Genomic DNA, 19,861 nt, shown 5'->3' with positions numbered 1-19,861 from the left:
TATGCATCTATCATTCCCAGACTGACCCCCTAAAACTCAGGGACCCTATTCCTACAAAAGCTATAGCAAAAAGGCTAGGAGCGTGAATCAAGTGGTAGAACACCTGCCTGGCAAGTTCAAGACTCCGAGTTCAACCCCTAGTACTATTGAAACAGCAGCAGCAACAAAAATTACTTTCATTTGAGATTTTTCTCTGTATAAAGCACAGAAGATAATTCATTCTGAGTCAGCACTTTCTCAATTCAGCCTAATGTCTTGTTTCTGATAATAGAATGCCATTTTTATTTTTATTTTTATTTTATTAATTTTATTTATTCATTTATTTATTTAGCCAGTCCTGGACTTGAGCTCAGGGCCTGAGCACTGTCCTTGGACTTTCTCAAGGCTAGAGCTCTACCACTTGAGCCTCAACACCACTTCCAGCTTTTTTCTGTGTATCTGGTACTAATGAATTGAACCCGGGTCTTGGTGCATGCTAGGCAAGCACTCTACCACTAGGCCAAACTCCCAGCCCTGGAATGCCATTTTTTTGTGTTATATTTTGTTTGGTTTGCTAAGTATGGGCCATGAACTGGGTGTTTAGCTTGCTTGTTCATGGCCAGTTTCCCTTGAGCCATACCTCTAGCCCAGCTGTTTGCTGGTTACTTTGGATATGGAGACTCAAAACTTTTCTGTCCATGCTGTGAACCTCATCCCTAGTAGCTAGGATTACAAGCATGAGTCACCAGTGCCCAGTTTTGAATATTATTTTTAATGGATGCTTAGAGTTTACTAGCTAATCATAGTGATTATGGAACATATAATCTGTACTACAGGTCAGTATTTTGGCTGATAACACCTATAAATAATAAGACTGAAAGTTGGAAAATTTTGGAACATCATAGGGAACTTTTAATTGCAAGGGTTGAAACTGCAAAGTTAATAGCTATTTAGTGGTAATGAATAAAAATCATCAGTTATACATATGGAATAAGTACTCAAATATTTTCTCTTATGTTCTGTTAAATTTTAGATAAACAGGCAACTTTTTAATTTGGGTTTGTGTGTGTGCGCGTGTGTATGTATGTGTGTGTGCATGTGTGAAATTAGGCTTGAATTCAGGTCCTGGGTTCTGTCCTTAATAGTTATTTTCCCTCACTGTTAGTGCTGTACCGTTGAACCACAGCTCTGCTTCTGGTTTTTTGCTGGTTAATTAAAAATATGAGTCTTAAGGACATTCCCCTATCCAGGATGGCTTTAAACAGTGATCCTTGGATCTCAGCCTCCTTAGCAGCTAGAATTACAGACATGAGACACCAGCAAAACTTGCACTTTGAAAGTAGTGGTGCTTGAACCTATATCTAGCTATGTTAGACATAGCTTGGCTTTTATTATAGAAATAATGCATAATAAGAAACAAGCTAGGGCTGGGAGTTTGGCCTAGTGGTAGAGTGCTTGCCTACCATGTGTGAAGCCCTGGGTTCAATTCCTTGATTCCACATACATGGAAAAAGCCGGAAGTGTCGCTGTGGCTCAAGTGGCAGGGTGATAACCTTGAGCAAAAAAATGTCCAAGGACAGTGCCCAGGCCCTGAGTTCAAGCCCCAGGACTGGTAAAAAGAAAAAGAAAAAAAGAAGCTAATAATGAAAGTTAAAACCTCAAAATGAATGACTGAAACTAATGAGCATTAGCTATTCTTTAATGTTGAGACAACCTGATTGAAATGTCATTAAATGTTGAATTAGGTAACTTACAAATTCCCTTTATAACACTGATAGGCCATGAGTCTGTTGAGAATAGTGTATATTTACACAATAAGGGTTAATATCATTTTTTATTTTTCCCCTAAGAACTGACTGGGTAGGTGCTTTATGCATGTTTATTTGAAATTAAGAATGAAAATAATAAGCATAGGCTTTATTTTTTAAACTTTGTTAGTAGTAACCAGTTGTTTCTTATGTATATATAGCCTATCCTGTTCCTCTAACAAGTATTAGAGGCCGAAAACCTCTTTTCGGAGAAATAGGACACACAATTATGAACTTACTTGTTGTGAGTAACAACTTATTAAGTATTCCTATTGAACAAATTGTATGTGTTTTCTGTTTCAAGTTTACATTTTGGGTAGCTGAAAACTCATATTAAAACCCAGTTCACTTAATGTAGACTATTCTTGATGAGTTGGGTTTTTTATAGTATCTCTTCATTTATGTGTAAATGACTCTGATGTTTTGATGACTTTGGTTGCAATTCTTACATACTTAGGTAATATGAGACCTTTACAGAATTCTCTAGAATTGTTGAAGCTTTAGTAAAAAGAGTAGTAGTAAAAAATCAATTCGTTTTGTGATTTTGAACAAATAATAGCCTTAGTTTCTACATTTATAAAAGCAAAGATTGGATTTGGTGTAATCTGGTTCCCTTCCATCTATACATTTTATAATTTTTTGTGTTTACCTGTTGCCATAGAAAAGTATGTATTTTCATTTATCCATATTCATATTCAAGACAAATACCTGAAACAATCAAATTATAAAGAGAAAAAGTTTACTTCAGTGTTTCAGAGATTTCAGCCCATAATTACTTAACATTATACTAGAGCTCTTCACAGAGGAAGTCTGTTCACCTTATGGTGGCTGGGAAGCAAAGAAACAGCAAAGGGTTAGGACACAAATATCTCCTTCAAGGCATACCTCAATGACCAACCCTTCTACTAGGCCCTCCTCCGAAAGGCTCCACCTCCCATACAGCACCAAAGACTGACAAGCATTTAGCAGTGGCCTTCAGGGAACAGTTACAAAAACCATAGCAGAGACCTGTATTTGGAAGATATGGAGCTAGGAACAAGTCATCCCTAATTGGTTTCTTTATTTTAATTAAAAAATTTATTAACATTGATTTTTAACATCATTTTGTTTTTTTAACAACTTACAAAAGAATTTTTTTTTGTTTTGTAACAACTTATAAAGTTAGTACTGGCTTTCTGGGTAACATTTTGATAGCTCTGTCAGAAGCTTTAATATGATAGACTAAATAATGGATAGGTAAATGGATTTTAATGAATAGGTAAATGTTCATGAGGTGGTAACATAAAGTTTATGAAAATGTGATTCTTTTATGTAGGATCTTCGAAATTATCAGTATACCTTGCACAATATAGACCAGCTGTTGATTCATATGGAAATGGGGAAAAGTTCTATAAAAATCCCTCGGAAAAAATATAGTGATGTGAGTATATTTGGCTTATTCAAATTTTAAAGATGTATGCTAGACACAAGAATTCCTTAGGATTGTTAAAATCTATTTTTGTTTTGAATTAGGCTAATATATAATAGCAACAAGTATGAAATTGATATTTTAGAATTTGATAATAATCTGTTTAATCCTATTTTTCATCATCAAATGATTTTTTTCCAGGTGATGAAAGTAATAAATTCTTCTAATGAGCATGTTATTAGTATTGGCGCTAGTTTTAGTACAGAAGCAGATTCTCATCTGGTCTGTGTGCAGAATGATGGAGTTTATCAAACCCAGGCTAACAGTGCTACTGGCCATCCTAGAAAAGGTAAGACCTAGTTCTTAGTGCTAATTTATAAAGCCTCCTCAATTTAAAAACTCGCTTCTTCTTTTTTTTTTTGGTCAGTCATGGGTCTTGAACTCTGGGGCCTGGGCACTGTCCCAGCTAAAGGCTAGGACTGTAACGCTTTGAGCCACAGTGCTGCTTCCAGTTTCTTGTGGTTAATTGGAGATAGAAGTCTCCAGGCTGGCTTTGAACGGTGATCCTCAGATCTCAGGCTCCTGAGTAGCTAGGATTACAGGCATGAGGCACAGGTGCTAAAGCCACAGCTAAATATATACATATATTTTACTTATTTGCTGACTTGATGAAACAGTATGCTTAAAATTTCAATTACATAAATAGCACATTGGTAGAATTGCTTCCAATTTGTGATATTTTCTAGTTACATCAAGATTAAAAGACTTGTAAGACTTTAGTCCTTTTGTACTATTCATGTTTAATATACAGTATAATAGAATAATCTGAATAATTTATCTTTGGAAAGGTGGTTTTATTTTTTTTTGCATTTTTTTATTGTAATTAGTAAAAGGGTTACATGATATTTGCCAGATAGAAGGTGCATTAATTCACGTACATTGATACCCTTTCACATGTCTTGGTACCCATTTCCCTCTCCCCCACACCCCCCACCCGTCTTGGTTTTCCCCCCTTCCCTATCAAATTTCAAATAACCAAATACAAATAAATTCAATATATCAGATAACAAAGTGAGATACTATAACAATATGAGATAACCAAGGGACAGCAGAGGAGATGAGAGACAACATAGTACATTAAGGACAACAATCATTCGTTATATGGCTTTTGTTTCAATATCCTGGAGGTCCTTTCAATTAGCTTCATACTATATGGCCTTATGTATCAAGATTTTGCTCTATTGCAGATCTCTGCTAGTAGAGCCCAAGGTTTCTACTGATTATGACAATTGAGGGAAACCATTGAGCCTAAGTTCCTTTGAGTCTGGCTTACTTCACTTAATATGATTTTTTCTAAGTCTTTCCATTTCCTAACAAATGGGGCAATGTCGTTCTTTCTGACAGCAGCATAGAATTCCATTGTGTACAAATAGGTGGTTTTATTTTTATACTTAGTCTCTGCCTAACTCTATTAGTTGGGGAAGCACAGGGTGGAAAATGATGAAGACTTGTAAGCGGGTCAGGTATGAAAATGATGAAGGTAGTCGAGTGAAGAACATATGTGAGTGATATTATGTTCAGTTGTGGCTGAATGGCTTCAGTGACTGCTGTGATTGCCAACTTCTTAAAGTACTGGGCCTGAAAAACACAAAGTGAGGTAGAGATAAATATTTCATGGAATTAACACATTATTATAGGCATACTTAAAATAACCCTGATATTCTGGCTGCTAATATGTCATTTTCCCCCTAATTGTAAAGGCAATATAAACTAATTTTTATTGAGTTTAGAAAATATCTTCTGAAAACTAGTAAAAGAAAAATTGCCAAGATAAGATCATTGTTGGCATTCTATTATAATTCCTTTTTAACTTGATTTTTTGTTTGTTTGTTTGTTTGCCAGTCCCAGGCTTGTGCTCAGGGCCTGAGCACTGGCCTTGGGCTTTCTCAAGGCTAGAGCTCTACCACTTGATCCACAGCACCACTCCTGGCTTTTTTCTATATTTGTGGTACTGAGGAATGGAACCCCCGTCTTTGTGCATGCTAGGCAAGCACTCTATCAAACTCCCAGCCCTTAACTTTTATACTTGATTTTATATTTTTTACTTTGTATTATGTTTTACCTAATATGTGATTGGCTTTTCTGCCATTACATTTAATAACTTTGATATTTGTTGATAAGTAACTAAATATACACAGACACATATGTGTGGCAAAATTCAGAGCATATGAATATTTATACAGTAATTGAAAACATTTTGTCTCTTAACCACCTAAACATCCTCTTACTCACTGGTAACCGAATCGGTATTAGTTAGTTCCTTGATTTCTCTTTAGAGACATTTTTTTTTCCATTAGTATATGTTCAATACTATGTACACATAGACTTATCATCCCAGATTTTTTTAAAGATATGTTGTAACATTGGTTCCATAGTGCATCTTGTTTTTGTTTTTCTTTTACATCATGGTGGTAATTCTTTGTTGAAAAGGGGCTTTCACATAACATTTCATGTGTACAGCATGTGTTCCTTATGGAGTTATAAATTGTAAGCTCTTTATAAAGATATTGTTCTGAATAACCATGTATATTATCTTTAGGCTGAGTTCTTACAAATGGAATTGCTGTGTCAAAAGTCACATTCATTTGTAATTTAATATACAGTTATCAAGAGTGGGCTTCCATTCTGAATTGTGCTCTCACTAATAGTATTCCTCACATCCTTACATAGTATAAACATTTCACATATAGTCTGTTATTTATTACACAAGAACATTAAGTTGTTTTTATGCTATGTTTTAATTTTATCTGCTTTGTGTTGTGTGTTTCTAATGTATTAGAAGCATAATATTTATTGAGTACTTAAAATACATGTGATCCTTGCCAGGAGTTTGGCCTAATGGTGGAAGGCTTGCCTAGCATGCACGACGCTCTGGGTTGGTGATTCCTCAGTACCGCATACACTAAAAAAAGCCAGAAGTGGTGCTGTGGCTCAGGTGATAGAGCGCTGGCCTTGAGGATAAGCCTAAGGACTGTGCTCAAGTCCCAAGTTCAAGCTCCAGGACTGGCAAAATGTGTGTGTGTGTGTGTGTGTGTAATCCTGCCAGGCATACGTATTTCATGCCTGTAATTCTCAGGAGAGTGAGAGCTGAGGGTCGTGGTTTGAAGCCAGACTTGGCAGAAAAATTTAGGAGATTCTTATCTCCAGTTAAATACACACACACATCACATACACACTCACTCATGTGCAGAAAGTGGAGCTGTGGTTGAAGTATATAAAACACTAGCCTTGAGCCAAAAAGTCTAGGGACAGCACCCAGGCTCTGAATTTAGACCTCAGAACTACCGTTCTCCCTCAAAATATAAAATGTTCCATATTCTGATTTTCACAAATATCATATAAAATAAGCAGGTTATGACATAAATAATGATTATATTTTACTATCAGTGACAGGTGCAAGTTTTGTGGTGTTCAATGGTGCACTGAAAACATCTTCAGGATTTCTTGCTAAGTCCAGTATAGTGGAAGGTATGAGCTTCATTTTTTTAATGTTTTAATATAATATTGTATATGTTATAAAGAATAAAGTTATTATATACATTATAAAGAATAGACTTAAGTGAAATTATCATCCAATCCAAGAACTAGAACATGTCCCTAGAATTAACTACTAGACTTAATAATATGTTCAATATTCTGTACTTTTAAAAATACTGTTATTAAGGAACAAAAGGCTTATCGTATCCTTAATATGTGGATATTAGATCCAGATAGTACAAGAGCGAAGACTCAATATTTGGGTACCTAATGTTATGGACATATTCTTGGAGATATAATCATAACTACATAGACATAAAGATCTATGATGGGCTATGTACTCTATATGTAATGTTTTATTACATAGATTAATATCTATCTATGACATACAAACCCTCAGCTTAATTTTAATTATGTTCTAAAACCTAAGTGCCAGTGATTGTATATAGAGATTCCCTTCTCGAATCTTTGTTGTTAAACATGACATTTGAAATATGATTTAAAAATCAATGTTAAGGGCCGGGAGTTTTGCCTAGTGGTTAAAGTGCTTGCCTAGCATGCATAAAGACCCGGGTTCGATTCCTTGGTACCATATACATAGAAAAAAGCCGGAAGTGGTGCTGAGGCTCAAGTGGTAGAGCTCTAGCCTTGAGAAAGTCCAAGGACAGTGCTCAGGCCCTGAGCTCAAGCCCAGGACTGGCAAAAAAAAAATCAATGTTAATAGATTCTTTAAAAAAGAGAGAGTAAATAATTCAGCTCAAATCAGAAAGCCTGGAAGAAAAAAAAATATTATTATTATAAAAGTGATATACAGAGGAGTTCCAGTTACTTAAGATAAGTAATGAGTGCATTTCTTTTTGGACACTGTCACCTTTCCCCTACTCTTCCCAGTTATTCCCTCCCTTCCCCACCCACAAGTTGTATAGTTCATTCTCAACATAGTGTCTAGGAGTGGAATCTCTGGGGCAATTAGATTAGTGAATATTTAGCTCTACAAGACATTGCTAAAATGTTTTTTGAAGTATTTATAATGATTTTCATTACCATCAGTGTATAAGAGTTTTCATTGGTGTATATATTCTCCAAACAGTATGATCAGACTATTTGTGTCAGTAGGTGTTTCTAAATCTGGTCATTATTAGCATATTTCTATTTATTAATAGAGTACCTTATATATAATGCACATATATCACTTTGAAATGCCTATTCCTATTATTTTCCCATTTTTCATGTTTGTATGTTTCTTTTTCTAACTAACTTGTAATTGATATAATGGTAGACACTGTAGATGCTTCAGTTCTGTTTTTTAAATTACATATAGTAATTATTCCTATTTATTTGCTGTGCATGTGATTATCTAATACATATATAATTTGTAATGATTAAATCAGTAACTAGTATTTTCATTTTCATAAACTTATTTCTTTGTTGGAGAACTTGAAATTCTTACATTTTTTATGAAATAATTTGTGCAAACTCTAGTCGTTTTTCTGCATGTAGAGCATTGAAGTGTATCCTTCCTATGTAACTGTAATTGGGTATTTGTCATTTAATATCTATGTATCCCTTCTACTATCTTTTTTTCATATATTTTTTATTGTAATTAATAGAAGGGTTACATGATATTTGCCAGATAGATGGTGCATTAATTCCCATACATTGATACCCTTTTCTACTGTCTTTCTTAACCTCTAGTTAAATCAGCTTTTATGCTCCTACATGTAAACTGGAAACCATTTTGTTTTTCTGTGTGTATTGTATTTACTTAGCATAATATCCTCCAGTTCCATCTATGTTGCTGCAAATGAAGGATTTCATTCTTTCTTTAGATGAACAATATTCTGGTCTATATGCATACCACATCATCTTTACCCACTGAGTTTTATGTCATGGGTACACCGAGATATTTAGAAATGTGAAACATAACTTTCCTTTTTAGATGGCTTAATGGTCCAGATAACTCCAGAAACTATGGATGCCTTGCGGCTCGCTCTACGAGAGCAAAAAGACTTTAAAATTACTTGTGGAAAAGTGGATGCAGTAGACCTGAGAGAATATGTGGATATCTGCTGGGTAGATTCAGAGGAAAAAGGAAATAAAGGGTAGGAATTTTTATTACTACAATGTAATTGATTTGATGGAAGGAGATGGATGAAAACTAAGATATAGTGAAATATGTCATGATTGAACATACAATTATGCCACTATTTTAAGTGCTTATTAAATATAGTTTTATTTTTCAAAGGCGTTTTCTTGGTCAGGTTGCTATTGATTGGTTGCCAAATTGAGAAGGAACCAATGTCAAAACACTTAATGAATAGTATTGTGGGCTTGCTGCTGGGAATGAGAAAAGTCAGCACGTTTTTTTTCCTGTTGTGTGGTACATTTTCTTTTTTCAAAGAAGAATGCCCCTTGGATGACTGAATTATTTGGACTTACTATAAATATAAGTTGGACTTATGGACCTTGAATTATTGCTGCCCTTCCTTCTGCTTTTCAGTTACCCATGGTCTTTCTCTTTTGGAGACTAGCTGAGGGGTCTGGACCACAGAAGAAAGAGAGGGGCTAGTGCTAAAGCATTTCAAAATAGAATTTTTGACTTGATGAGACAGATTTTAGGACACTTTTTAAGGTATTTTAAACCTAGGCCCTAATTGTCTATATGAAAAAGAAGATACAATTTACTGACTAAGAAAAAACGATTACTTATACAGTCAAGTATATAAACTAGAGATTTAATTATTTTGCATATAATTGAGATACTTTATTTGTTGTTTCATAATTTTTCCCACCTGTTCAAACCTGTTAATTTATTATATAGATAGCATTTTGTTAATAAAAGAATTGCATTTTTTAAAAATTCTTTAGTGTTACCAGTTCAGTGGATGGAATATCATTACAAGGATTTCCAAGTGAAAAAATAAAACTAGAAGCAGATTTTGAAACTGATGAGAAGATTTTAAAATGTACTGAGGTAAGGATACATTTTTTTTTGTCTGGGTCCTGAGGCTTAAACTCAAGGCCTGGGCACTGTCCCTGAGTTCTTTTCTTGCAAGGCTAGCGCTATACTACTTTAAGCCACATCTCTACTTCCAGTTTTCTGGTAGTTAACTGGAGACAGTCTCACAGACTTTCTTGCCCTTTGGGCAGAGGCTGGCTTTGAGCCATAATTCTTGGATCTCAGCCTCCTGAGTAGCTAGGATCATAGGCATGAGCCACCAGTACCTGGCTTTTTTTTTGGTTGGTCATGGGGCTTGAACTCTGGGCCTGGGTGCTGTCCCTGAGCTCTTCAGTTCAAGGCTAGCTCTCTACCACTTGAGCCACAGTGCCACTTCCAGTTTTCTGGTGGTTAATTGGAGATAAGAGTCTCAGGGACTTTTGTGCCCTGGGTGCCTTTGAGCCATGAAATTTAGATCTCAGCCTCCTGAATAGCTAAGATTATAGCACATACTCTACCTCTGCATGTTTAAGTATAGTTCATTATTCTTCTTACTTTATGCTTTGAGATACAGACTTTTACCCAAGACTGACTCTTACCTATCATGTTTGGCTTTCAGTAGACTAACTCTAGGCTATCATCTGACTGTCCATTGTTGTATTTGTACTATTTTATGTTATTTCACAATATTTTCATTTTACTCTTTTAACATTTTATTGACTTCAGCTTATAATCAGCATATAAAATTAGTTTTGCTTCTTTTAATTTTTCTTTTTTTTTCTCCTAATGTGCTGAGCTTAGGGCTTGAACTTGGGTTCTAGATGCTGTTCTTGAGCTCTTTTTTTGCTGAATGCTAGCACTCTGCCACTTGAGCCACAGCTCCACTTTTTGGCGGGTTTTTTTGGTGATAAATTAGAGATAGTCTCCAGCCTCCTGAGTATCTAGGATTATAAACATGGGTCACCAGTGCCTAGTTTGCTCACTGTTTTTTTTTTTTGGGGGGGGGCGAGGGGGTCATGTGGCTTGAACTCGGCTTGGGTGCTGTCCCTGAGCTCTTCAGCTCAAGGCTACCATCTTACCCTTGAGCCTAGCTCCACTTCCCGTTTTCTAGAGGTTAATTGGAGGATAAGAGTCTCAGGTCCTTTTGTGCCCGGGCTGGCTCTGAACTTTATCCTCAGATCTCAGCCGCCTGTGTAGCTAGGATTACAGGCATGAGCTACCCCACCCGGCCTGCTCACTGTTTAAAAAAAAAATAGTAAGAGAATATGAAACTAGAATTATAGCTTCTCAATTCTTTATTCTCTCTCCTTCATTCAAATATTCTTGTCAGGCAAGCAGTATATTTCATTTCTTATGTAATTTTTATTATTTTATTATGTGTTAGATAAAAGCTATAGAGAATATAAAAATAATAGAATATTATCTTCAGTCTTAATTTCAAATAGATGTCTTTATAGGATGGAGTTTCTAAAAATTTTATTGATACAAGCCAACTTTAGATAAAAGTAACTGAGCCTTTCTCATCATCTACAATCTTTGGTTTATATAGATTTGTATAGAATGTTCTCAGCTAGTGATTTTCATGAAACATTGGAATTAAAATTGAACTGAAAGTAGCAGTTAGTGCATTTAACTTTTAAGTTTTTAATCATTACTATTTCCTAATTAAATTTATTTTAGGTGATCTACTTCCCCAAAGACCAGGATTTATCTGTTGTATCGACATGTTATCAGTTTGCAAAAGAAATAGCTGTGGCTTGTAGTGCTGCCTTGTGCCCTCACCTGAAAACTCTTAAGGCTAATAAAATGAATAAGATTGCGCTCAGAGTCTCCATTGACACGGATATGGTAAGGCAGATTTTGTGGTATGATTTTGAGATGAATATAATGTATATTAAAATAAAAGATTTTCTGTACCATTTTGAGATTAGGGGGTCTTTTTTTGTTTGTTTGTTGAAGGTGCTGGGAATAACACTGAGCTTCATTCCCAGCCCTTAACTAGAAGTTAAGAATACAAGTAGTGTGCTAAACACTTCACATATATTACCTGTTAATCTCCAAAACATAATTCAGCCAATTTTTTTTGTGGTTACTGTTTCTGACTTTATTACCTTGTATATTGCACTTATTTGTTTATTTGAAATAAGTAAAAGAAGGGTGAAAACAAGATGATTGGGAGGCAGTGGGGAAAGGGAAAGGGGGACAAAAACATGAGAAGGATTATCAATGTTTGAGAAGTAATGTACTCATTACCTGACAATTGCAACTGTAACCCCTCTATACATTAACTGGACAATAAAATGCAATTACATTTTTTCTTGTATTAGTAGGAATTGAGCCAGGGCCCTGAGTATACTAAGCAAGTGCTTTAACACTGAATCATTATTCCCCTAATTCAGCCAATTTTTAAAATAAAAGGCCAGACATTAAATATTTTAGGCATTGTAGGATATTGTGTCTCTTACAATTCAACTGTGTCATTATAGTTGAACCAGCTATTGACCAATATGTAAGTGAATGAATGTGGCCAGTGCAATTTATTTTACATATAGCAGGGTGTACTGACCCATTCACATAAGTATATTTATGTGACTAGATTCACATAATTTAAAAATTTAAAAGTCTGAAAGTGAAAATGGTGCTAGGGCTCCAGGGGTAGGGCAGTAGCCATGAGCTGAAGAGCTCAGGACAGCACCCAGGCCCAGAGTTTAAGCCCCATGACACACATACACACACACACACACACACACACACACACACACACACACACAAAGTCTGAAAGTACATATGTGAAAGGATCATTTCTGAACATTTTCCAGAAAAGTGCATTCACCATATATTCTATATAAATGGTAGAACTTTGGAGATGATAACTCCAGACAATAAAGTAATTGGTACCAGTAGATATGTAAAGCAACAATCCTTTACTCTCAATCCTGCTTCACCATCATCTCTCCTCAGTTCTCTATCCCTGATCAAACAATCCACATTACCCATTTTCCTATATATTCTTTATGATTTTATACATGTACAAAGCAGTTAGGTATGAGTGCTTTTTATCCCCCCTCTATTTTTTCTGTGCTTCCTTAATATGTCATGGATATATTACTCATTAGGACATATTTTTAATGGTAGTGTAAATAAATGGTAGATGATAATCTTTCAACAAGGTCTTCATGCATTATTAGGTATATGTTGTTAAAATTTAATCTACACAGTGTTTTGTTTTTAACAAGTATGGATACAGCCATAAGAAAATTTTGTAGGGGAATGACAGATTCAAGTATGTACTCAATAGATGTCATATTGTCCCAAACAGCAATCATGCCAAGCTATATTTTCAACTGCAAATTCTGAGAGATTTATTCTTCTGTCATGCATATAAAAATCAAACTCAGCCGCATACAATTAGGAAGGTGCTGTGACACTAAGCTATATTTCTTAGCCCTAAAATTTTTGATCTTTGACAATTTCATAGATAAAAAATGGATACCATAGGGCCTAATGGTAGAGTGCTTGTCTAGTATACATGAAGCCCTGGGTTCGATTCCTTGGTACCACATACATAGAAAAAGCTGGAAATGATGCTGTGGCTAGCCTTGAGAAAGCTCAAAAACAGTGCTCAGCGCCTAGAGTTCAAGCCCCAGGACTAGCAAAAAAGAAAAAAAATGATACCATAATATTTTCTTAGTCTGTATTATTCTTAACAATGAACAATATTCACCTTACAAGTAAAAGCTATTTGTTTTAAGCTTTCAGTTCATTCATATCTGTTAAATAAAGTGTATTGTTCATTTGTAACTGCTTCCAACATCTATTATTTTCAAAGCAGATTCTCATTAGAGTGGCTAATATACTGGTTTGTTTTTCTCAGCCAAGATATATTGTACTTCTTTGTTTTGTTTTGTTTTTGCCAGTCCTACAGCTTCTGTCCTTGAGCTTCTTTTGCTCAAGGCTAGCATTCTGCCACTTGAATCACAGCACCATTTCAGTCTTTTCTGTTTATGTAGTCCTGAGGAAGCGAATTCAGGGCTTCATCTGTGGTAGGCAAGCACTCTACCACTAAGCCACATTCCCAGCCCTATATTATACTTCTTAATGTAAAGAAGAAGTTTTGTTTTCATTATATTTGTTAAAAACTCCCTTTCAAGGAAGCTACTTATAATTATTAGTTATTTGAATACGCACCATTGTTGGTTTGTTTGGGTTGTTTTTTTTTTTTTTTAGTATATATGTATATTTTTTTTACCAGTCCTGGGCTTGGGCTCAGGACCTGAGCACCTTCCTTGGACTTTCTCAAGGCTAGCACTCTTACCACTTGAGCCTCAGCACCACTTCTGACTTTTTTCTATGTATGTGGTACCAAGGAATCGAACCCAGGTCTTCGTGTATGCTAGGCAAGCACTCTACCACTAGGCCAAACTCCTGGCCATTGTTGGTTTTTTGGTTTTGTTTTTGTTCTTTTTGTGGATCATGGGGCTTGAACTCAGCCGCCTGAGCACTGTCCCCACGCTCTTCAGCTCAAGGCTACCACCCAACCCTGGACCTGGGTGTTGTCCCTGAGCTCTTCAACTCAAGGCTACTGCCCTGCCCTTGAGCCAAGCCTCACTTCCCATTTTCTAGAGGTTAATTGGAAATGAGAGTCTTAGGTCCTTTTGTGCCCGGGCTGACTTTGAACCTTATCCCCAGATCTCAGCCTGAGTAGCTAGGATTACAGGCATGAGCCACTATTGATTTTTTTTTTAAGTCAAATGTAATTTTACCATCAATATTAAATTCTAATATTATCACATTTGAACTACTTTAAGTAGATTTTTTAAATATTTACATTTATATTCACCTGCTTAAGGTAAACTAGATTGTTAAGATTCAGAGTCATCTTATCAAGATTTTCTTTTTCCTCAGGTTGAATTTCAGGCGGGATGTGAAGGCCACCTTCTGCCTCAGCACTATCTAAATGATCTTGACAGTGCTCTGATTCCTGTGATCCATGGCGGGACCTCCAATTCTAGTTTACCATTGGAAATAGAACTGGTATTTTTCATTATAGAAAATCTTTTTTAGTGAAAGGATGTGCTATATTTTATATTACGAATTAATCTGTTAAAACTGTTTCTAGTACCACTGCTGAAATGCCACAAATACTACAAAAAAGTAAACATTTAATGATTGATACATAGAGGCTTTGCTTTTTTTAGGCAGAAATAATCTAAGAATTTAAGAAAATCACAATTATTTCAGCTTTACATAATACAAGTACTGAAATTACACAGGTTTCTTCTCACTTTAAGAAATATGTCCAATTTACTGTGTTATTTAAATGTTAAGCCAAAGTATCTACGCTTAGTTATACCTCTTTATATCCAAGAGTGATTTCAGTGAAGGCGCTTTTCAGATGTAACTATATGAAGGAAATACCTGTTTTGTGCGTATGTCACTTTAGAATACCAGTTTCTAAAGTCTGTTAAAAATCTGTTTCAATGATACTGACCAGTTCAGAGATCTTAGATATCATTCTTTGAATAAAGCCAGTAACTTATTTGTATAAATGGAGTGGAAATCTACCTCCATGATTAGATAAACTGTTTGGATTGGAGTCAGAATTTTACATTTTCCCCTAAATTATTATATATATATATATATAGTTAGATATAAAAACAGATATATCATTTTTCTTGATTAAATGGGTATTCATAAAATTATTGTGGGTGCTTCTGGATTTTATGCTTCTATATTTAAGTATATTGTTTTTATAGTAACATATGATTTGGAATGTGTTTTATAAATGGTTAATAATTTATAAATAGGCAATATTTTTATATCACAGTGTATTATCTTTTTTCCTTCCTTTCAAAGTATACCATTGCATTTAACACTTGTAAGACTGACGATAGGCCAGAGATGACCCTTGAAGTAGTCATTATGTAGCAATAAATGCAACCTGAAACAGGTTTTTTTTTTACTTCCATGCTAATCCTTAGAAAATTCTTAACAACTCTACATATTTTCATCAACAACAATGTATGAAATGTACATTTTAATGAACTAATTACTTTTACATATTTTAAATTCTTTGTATGATAATTATTTTTTATATCAGGATATTTAAAATAAGTTAAAGACTATGTATTTGAGACTGTTACAGAGCTTTCCGTATTACTTAACGCAGCAAAAAGCAAAGAAAAAAATGTGTATTGTCTACGTTATGTAAAATCTAATCATTATTTTGATCCTTTTTTATTCTTACGTGAAATATGTTTTGTATCATAAACACTCGTTGTGTAGCTAAAGAAATTATTACACTAAATAGCCCTAATTCAAAAGCATCTCAAATTATAGATTAAATCAAGTCTATAACTCAGGATCTAAGCTCTCAAAATAGGAGACATCAAGAATGTTAATCTCTTTGGGAATGTGGTCCCTGCTGAATCACATCTTTAGTACTAGCCAAATACACCTTTTGCAGAATATCTATCTTCTGGTAATTGCTACTTCATGAACAATGTAAAATGTTGCTAGATTTAATTAACTGGCAACATAAAATAGTATGTGAAACTTACTGAAACAATATAAAAAGTGCATTTCAAACTCAGTTTATGTTTCCTTTTTATAATGTCTGTTTATATGTTATAAAGTTATTTTGGGGGCAGGAGTTTGGCCTAGTGGTAGAGGGCTTAGCCTAGCATGCACAAAGACCTGGCTTCTGTTCCTTGGTACCACATACATATAAAAGCCAGGAGTGGTGCTGTGGCTCAAGTGGTAGAACTCTAGCCTTAGGAAAGCCTAAGGACAGTGCTCAGGTCCTGAGTTCAGTCCCTAGGACTGGCAAAAAAAAAAGCTTTTTTGTAGTGTAAGTGCACAATTTATAAACACTAAACTCTCTTGAAAGTAATCAAATAGAAGGCCTTCCACAGTGGGATAACTTTGGATTCCTTTGCATAAAGCATCTTATATTCAATAATAGTTGGAACTGTGCACCCAAAGTTTGGTGCCACATTTATCTTTTAAGTGTGAAGAAATAGAATGTCTCCTTGTAGTTGATCTACAATGATCAGTTTTTAGTTCATGCTTTTTCATACAACTAGCTTTCCCTGAATGTTTAAGTAGAATATTGTCCCTTTGTCTTATATCTATGTCCAGAAACTAAGTGTGCATCTGTTTGTGTTCTGTGTGCAGAGCAATTTGTTAGGTTTTGTTGGTTAAGAACGGACTAAAACATTGCTTTTTCTCTTGTAGCTGAGTGTATAAAACCAGGTAATATATCTAATATATCACAAGTATATTTTTTATTTTTTGCTATACTAGAGATAGAACTAGGTGGTTGCAAAACAAGCCAAGAAGAGGATAGCCATTCCAATAATTAATGGCAACCTGGAGAACTGTTAATAGTGGGTATTAAACTTGTCTAGGTAAAAGTTGAGAATCTGAAAAGGAAGTAATACCGAAATAATAACTGGACCTCATTCCCCCACTCCATTTTAAATTTTTTGGCTGGTTCTGGGGCTTGAACTCAGGGTGAGGGTGCTGTCACTAAGTTTCATTTTGCTCAAGGCTTGCACCCTACCACAACTGAGCTACAGCTCCACTTTGGGCTGTTTTGGGTAGTTTCATAGAGATCCTAGATTTAGATATTGTTTTGTAAATAAAGACCAGAACTAGGGCTTGAACTCAGGGACTGGATGCTAACCCTGAACTACTTTCAAGACTAGCATTCTACTACTGAGCCACAGTTCCACTTCTGGATTTTTTTGTTTTGAGATGTTTCTTGGATATAATAATCTCTTGTACTTTACTTCCCCAGCTAGCTTCAAAATAAGGTCATCAAATCTGAGCCTCCAGTGTAGCTAGGATTACAGATATACGTCACCAGTGCCAGTATAAAGAAATTTAAAAGAAAAACAAGCATACTGTTGATAATGTGACTCAAATTCTTTTTTTTGTTTTGTTTTGTTTTGGGGTTTTGGGTTTTTTTTTTTTTTTTGCCAGTTCTGGGCTTGGGCTCAGGGCCTGAGCACTGTCCCTGGATTTTCTCAAGGCTAGGGCTCTACCACTTGAGCCACAGCACCACTTCTGGCTTTTTGCTACATTTGTGGTACCGAGGAATCGAACCTGGGTCTTTGTACATGCTAGGCAAGCACTCTACCACTAGGCCAAACTCCCAGCCCTGATGTGGCTCAAATTCTAAAAGAATATATGTAGAATTAAAACAAACTTCCAACTCATTCTAGGTTTTATTTTTTCTTCATGATTTTTAAGAAATGGCTCATGTAATATATACGTGTATACATGATTCAAAAATTTTTAAACAGTAATGTTTTACTTCTTACCTGTATGCATCTATATATTTCCCACTCCTTAGCCTCAATAGGTAGTCATTTTTTAATTATTTTATTTTTTTGCCAGTCCAGGGCTTGAGCTCAGGACCTGAGCAGGCCTTGGACTTTCTACCACTTGAGCCTCAGCCACCACTTCCAACTTTTTTCTATGTATATGATACCAAGGAATCGAACCTGGGTCTTCGTGCATGCTAGGCAAGCACTCTACCACTAGGCCAAACTCCCAGCCCCTAGGTAGTCATTTTTATTTCCTATATATAATCCCAAGATTCGGTAAAGTTACAACAAATACATCTTACTTTCTCCTTTCATTTTTCAAGTATACAATACATTGTTATTATGGTAGTCACTATGTTATATAAAATATTTTGAACATTTTCTTCCTAACTGAAATTTTGTTTCCTTTAGGAAACATCTGTCCCAGTCTATGTCCCCCCAACCCCCTACCAACTCTCACCATTTAACCCCTGGAAACCACCATTTACTCTCTGCTTCTATGAGTTTAACTTTCTAGATTGTACATTTGAGCAGCGTTTGTCTTTCTTTGCCTTCTTATATCATTTAATGGCCACCAGGTTCATTCCTATGTTATGAGACAAGATATATTTTCCTTTTAGCCTGAGTTACTACACATCCACACACACCCTCTTCAATTTCCATTCAAACCTGTTGACATTAGGTTGTTACTGTGAAGTGTTTCAATGAAAATGGAGGCAGTCTTGGACATAATTTTATTTCCTTTAGATATATTCTCAATGATTATTAGACCATACAGTAATTTTATTTGTAATTTTTGAGGAACTTCACACTTTTTCATGACTATGTTTATCTTATTTCCTCATAAAACATAGCATACTGAACATATTATACCAAGTCAGTTGCTTTGAGTTAGGTAGTTTATATTTACAATCTAAAAGGTTTCATTCCTTCTAACCACTTTTACATAGTGATTGAAAAAAGCAATTATAGAAAGGAAGAAAAAATTATTCCTGGAATTACAACATGTTTTTAGTAGAAGTTTTTTTTTTGCCAGTCGTGGGGCTTGAACTCAGGGCTTGTACACTGTTCTTGAGCACTTTTGCTTAAGGCTAGTGTTCTACTTGAGCCACAGAAACACTTCTGGCTTTTTCTGTGTATGCGGTACTGAGGAATCAAACCCAGGGCTTCGTATATGCTAGGCAAGCACTCTACTGGAAGGGCACACTCCTGGCCCAGTATTTCTAAATGAGTATTTTTATATCAGGTTTTATTGGATTTTTAATATTTCATTAATTGTATTGTGTTTCAAGCTGCGGGACTAGTGGCTAACTTCTGTAATCCTAGTTACTTAGGAGGCTCAGATCAGAGGATGGCCATTCAGAGCTGGCCCAAGAAAGTCCATGAGATTCTTATCCACAAAGCCAGAAATGGAGCTGTGGCTCACATGGTAGGTGGAATGCTCACAAAAAAACTGAGAGATAGAGCCAGGCCCTGAGTTTAAGCTCTATGACCAGTACACACAGTAAAGTTGTATTTTATTATAACATATCATATTTGTTCTCTACCTTCTCTTGCTTCATTTCTCCTCCACATTTATAGTGGTTTGTTTGTTTGTTTGTTTATTTATTTATTTTTGCCAGTCCTGGGCTGTCCTCGGACTTTATTAAGGCTAGAGTTCTACCACTTGAGCCACAGCAACACTTCTGGCTTTTTTTCCCTATGTATGTGGTACCAAGTAATTGAACCCAGGTCTTCGTGCATGCTAGGCAAGCATCCTACCAAACTAACGGCCCCTAAAATTTTGTTCTTATTATCCCATTTTGATATTAAAACATTTAGGTAAACATGTTCTGCATTTGTGGTGATAAAATTCAGC

The 19,861-nt window shown here is 35.4% G+C and overlaps 1 protein-coding gene across 1 annotated transcript in view; it reads left to right on the top strand.

The window, feature by feature from the left end:
* Positions 1 to 16,262, top strand: part of Zfyve16 (zinc finger FYVE-type containing 16) — a 43,166-nt gene extending 26,904 nt beyond the window's left edge. Inside the window, exons 11-18 of the mRNA XM_090331701.1 lie at positions 1,949 to 2,031; positions 3,103 to 3,207; positions 3,397 to 3,544; positions 6,643 to 6,723; positions 8,672 to 8,834; positions 9,601 to 9,706; positions 11,351 to 11,518; positions 14,576 to 16,262. Coding sequence (XP_090187827.1) covers positions 1,949 to 2,031; positions 3,103 to 3,207; positions 3,397 to 3,544; positions 6,643 to 6,723; positions 8,672 to 8,834; positions 9,601 to 9,706; positions 11,351 to 11,518; positions 14,576 to 14,734 — 1,013 coding nt within the window. The 3' untranslated portion in view covers positions 14,735 to 16,262. The remainder of the gene's footprint in view (positions 1 to 1,948; positions 2,032 to 3,102; positions 3,208 to 3,396; positions 3,545 to 6,642; positions 6,724 to 8,671; positions 8,835 to 9,600; positions 9,707 to 11,350; positions 11,519 to 14,575) is intronic.
* Positions 16,263 to 19,861: the final 3,599 nt, after the last annotated feature.

This window comes from Megascapheus bottae, chromosome 4, assembly GCF_031878675.1.
Source record: "Megascapheus bottae isolate mThoBot1 chromosome 4, mThoBot2.hap1, whole genome shotgun sequence".
Taxonomy (NCBI): Eukaryota; Metazoa; Chordata; class Mammalia; order Rodentia; family Geomyidae; genus Megascapheus; species Megascapheus bottae.
The sequence above is the reverse complement of the archived record's forward strand: the minus strand, read 5'-3'. Positions and strand labels throughout refer to the sequence as shown.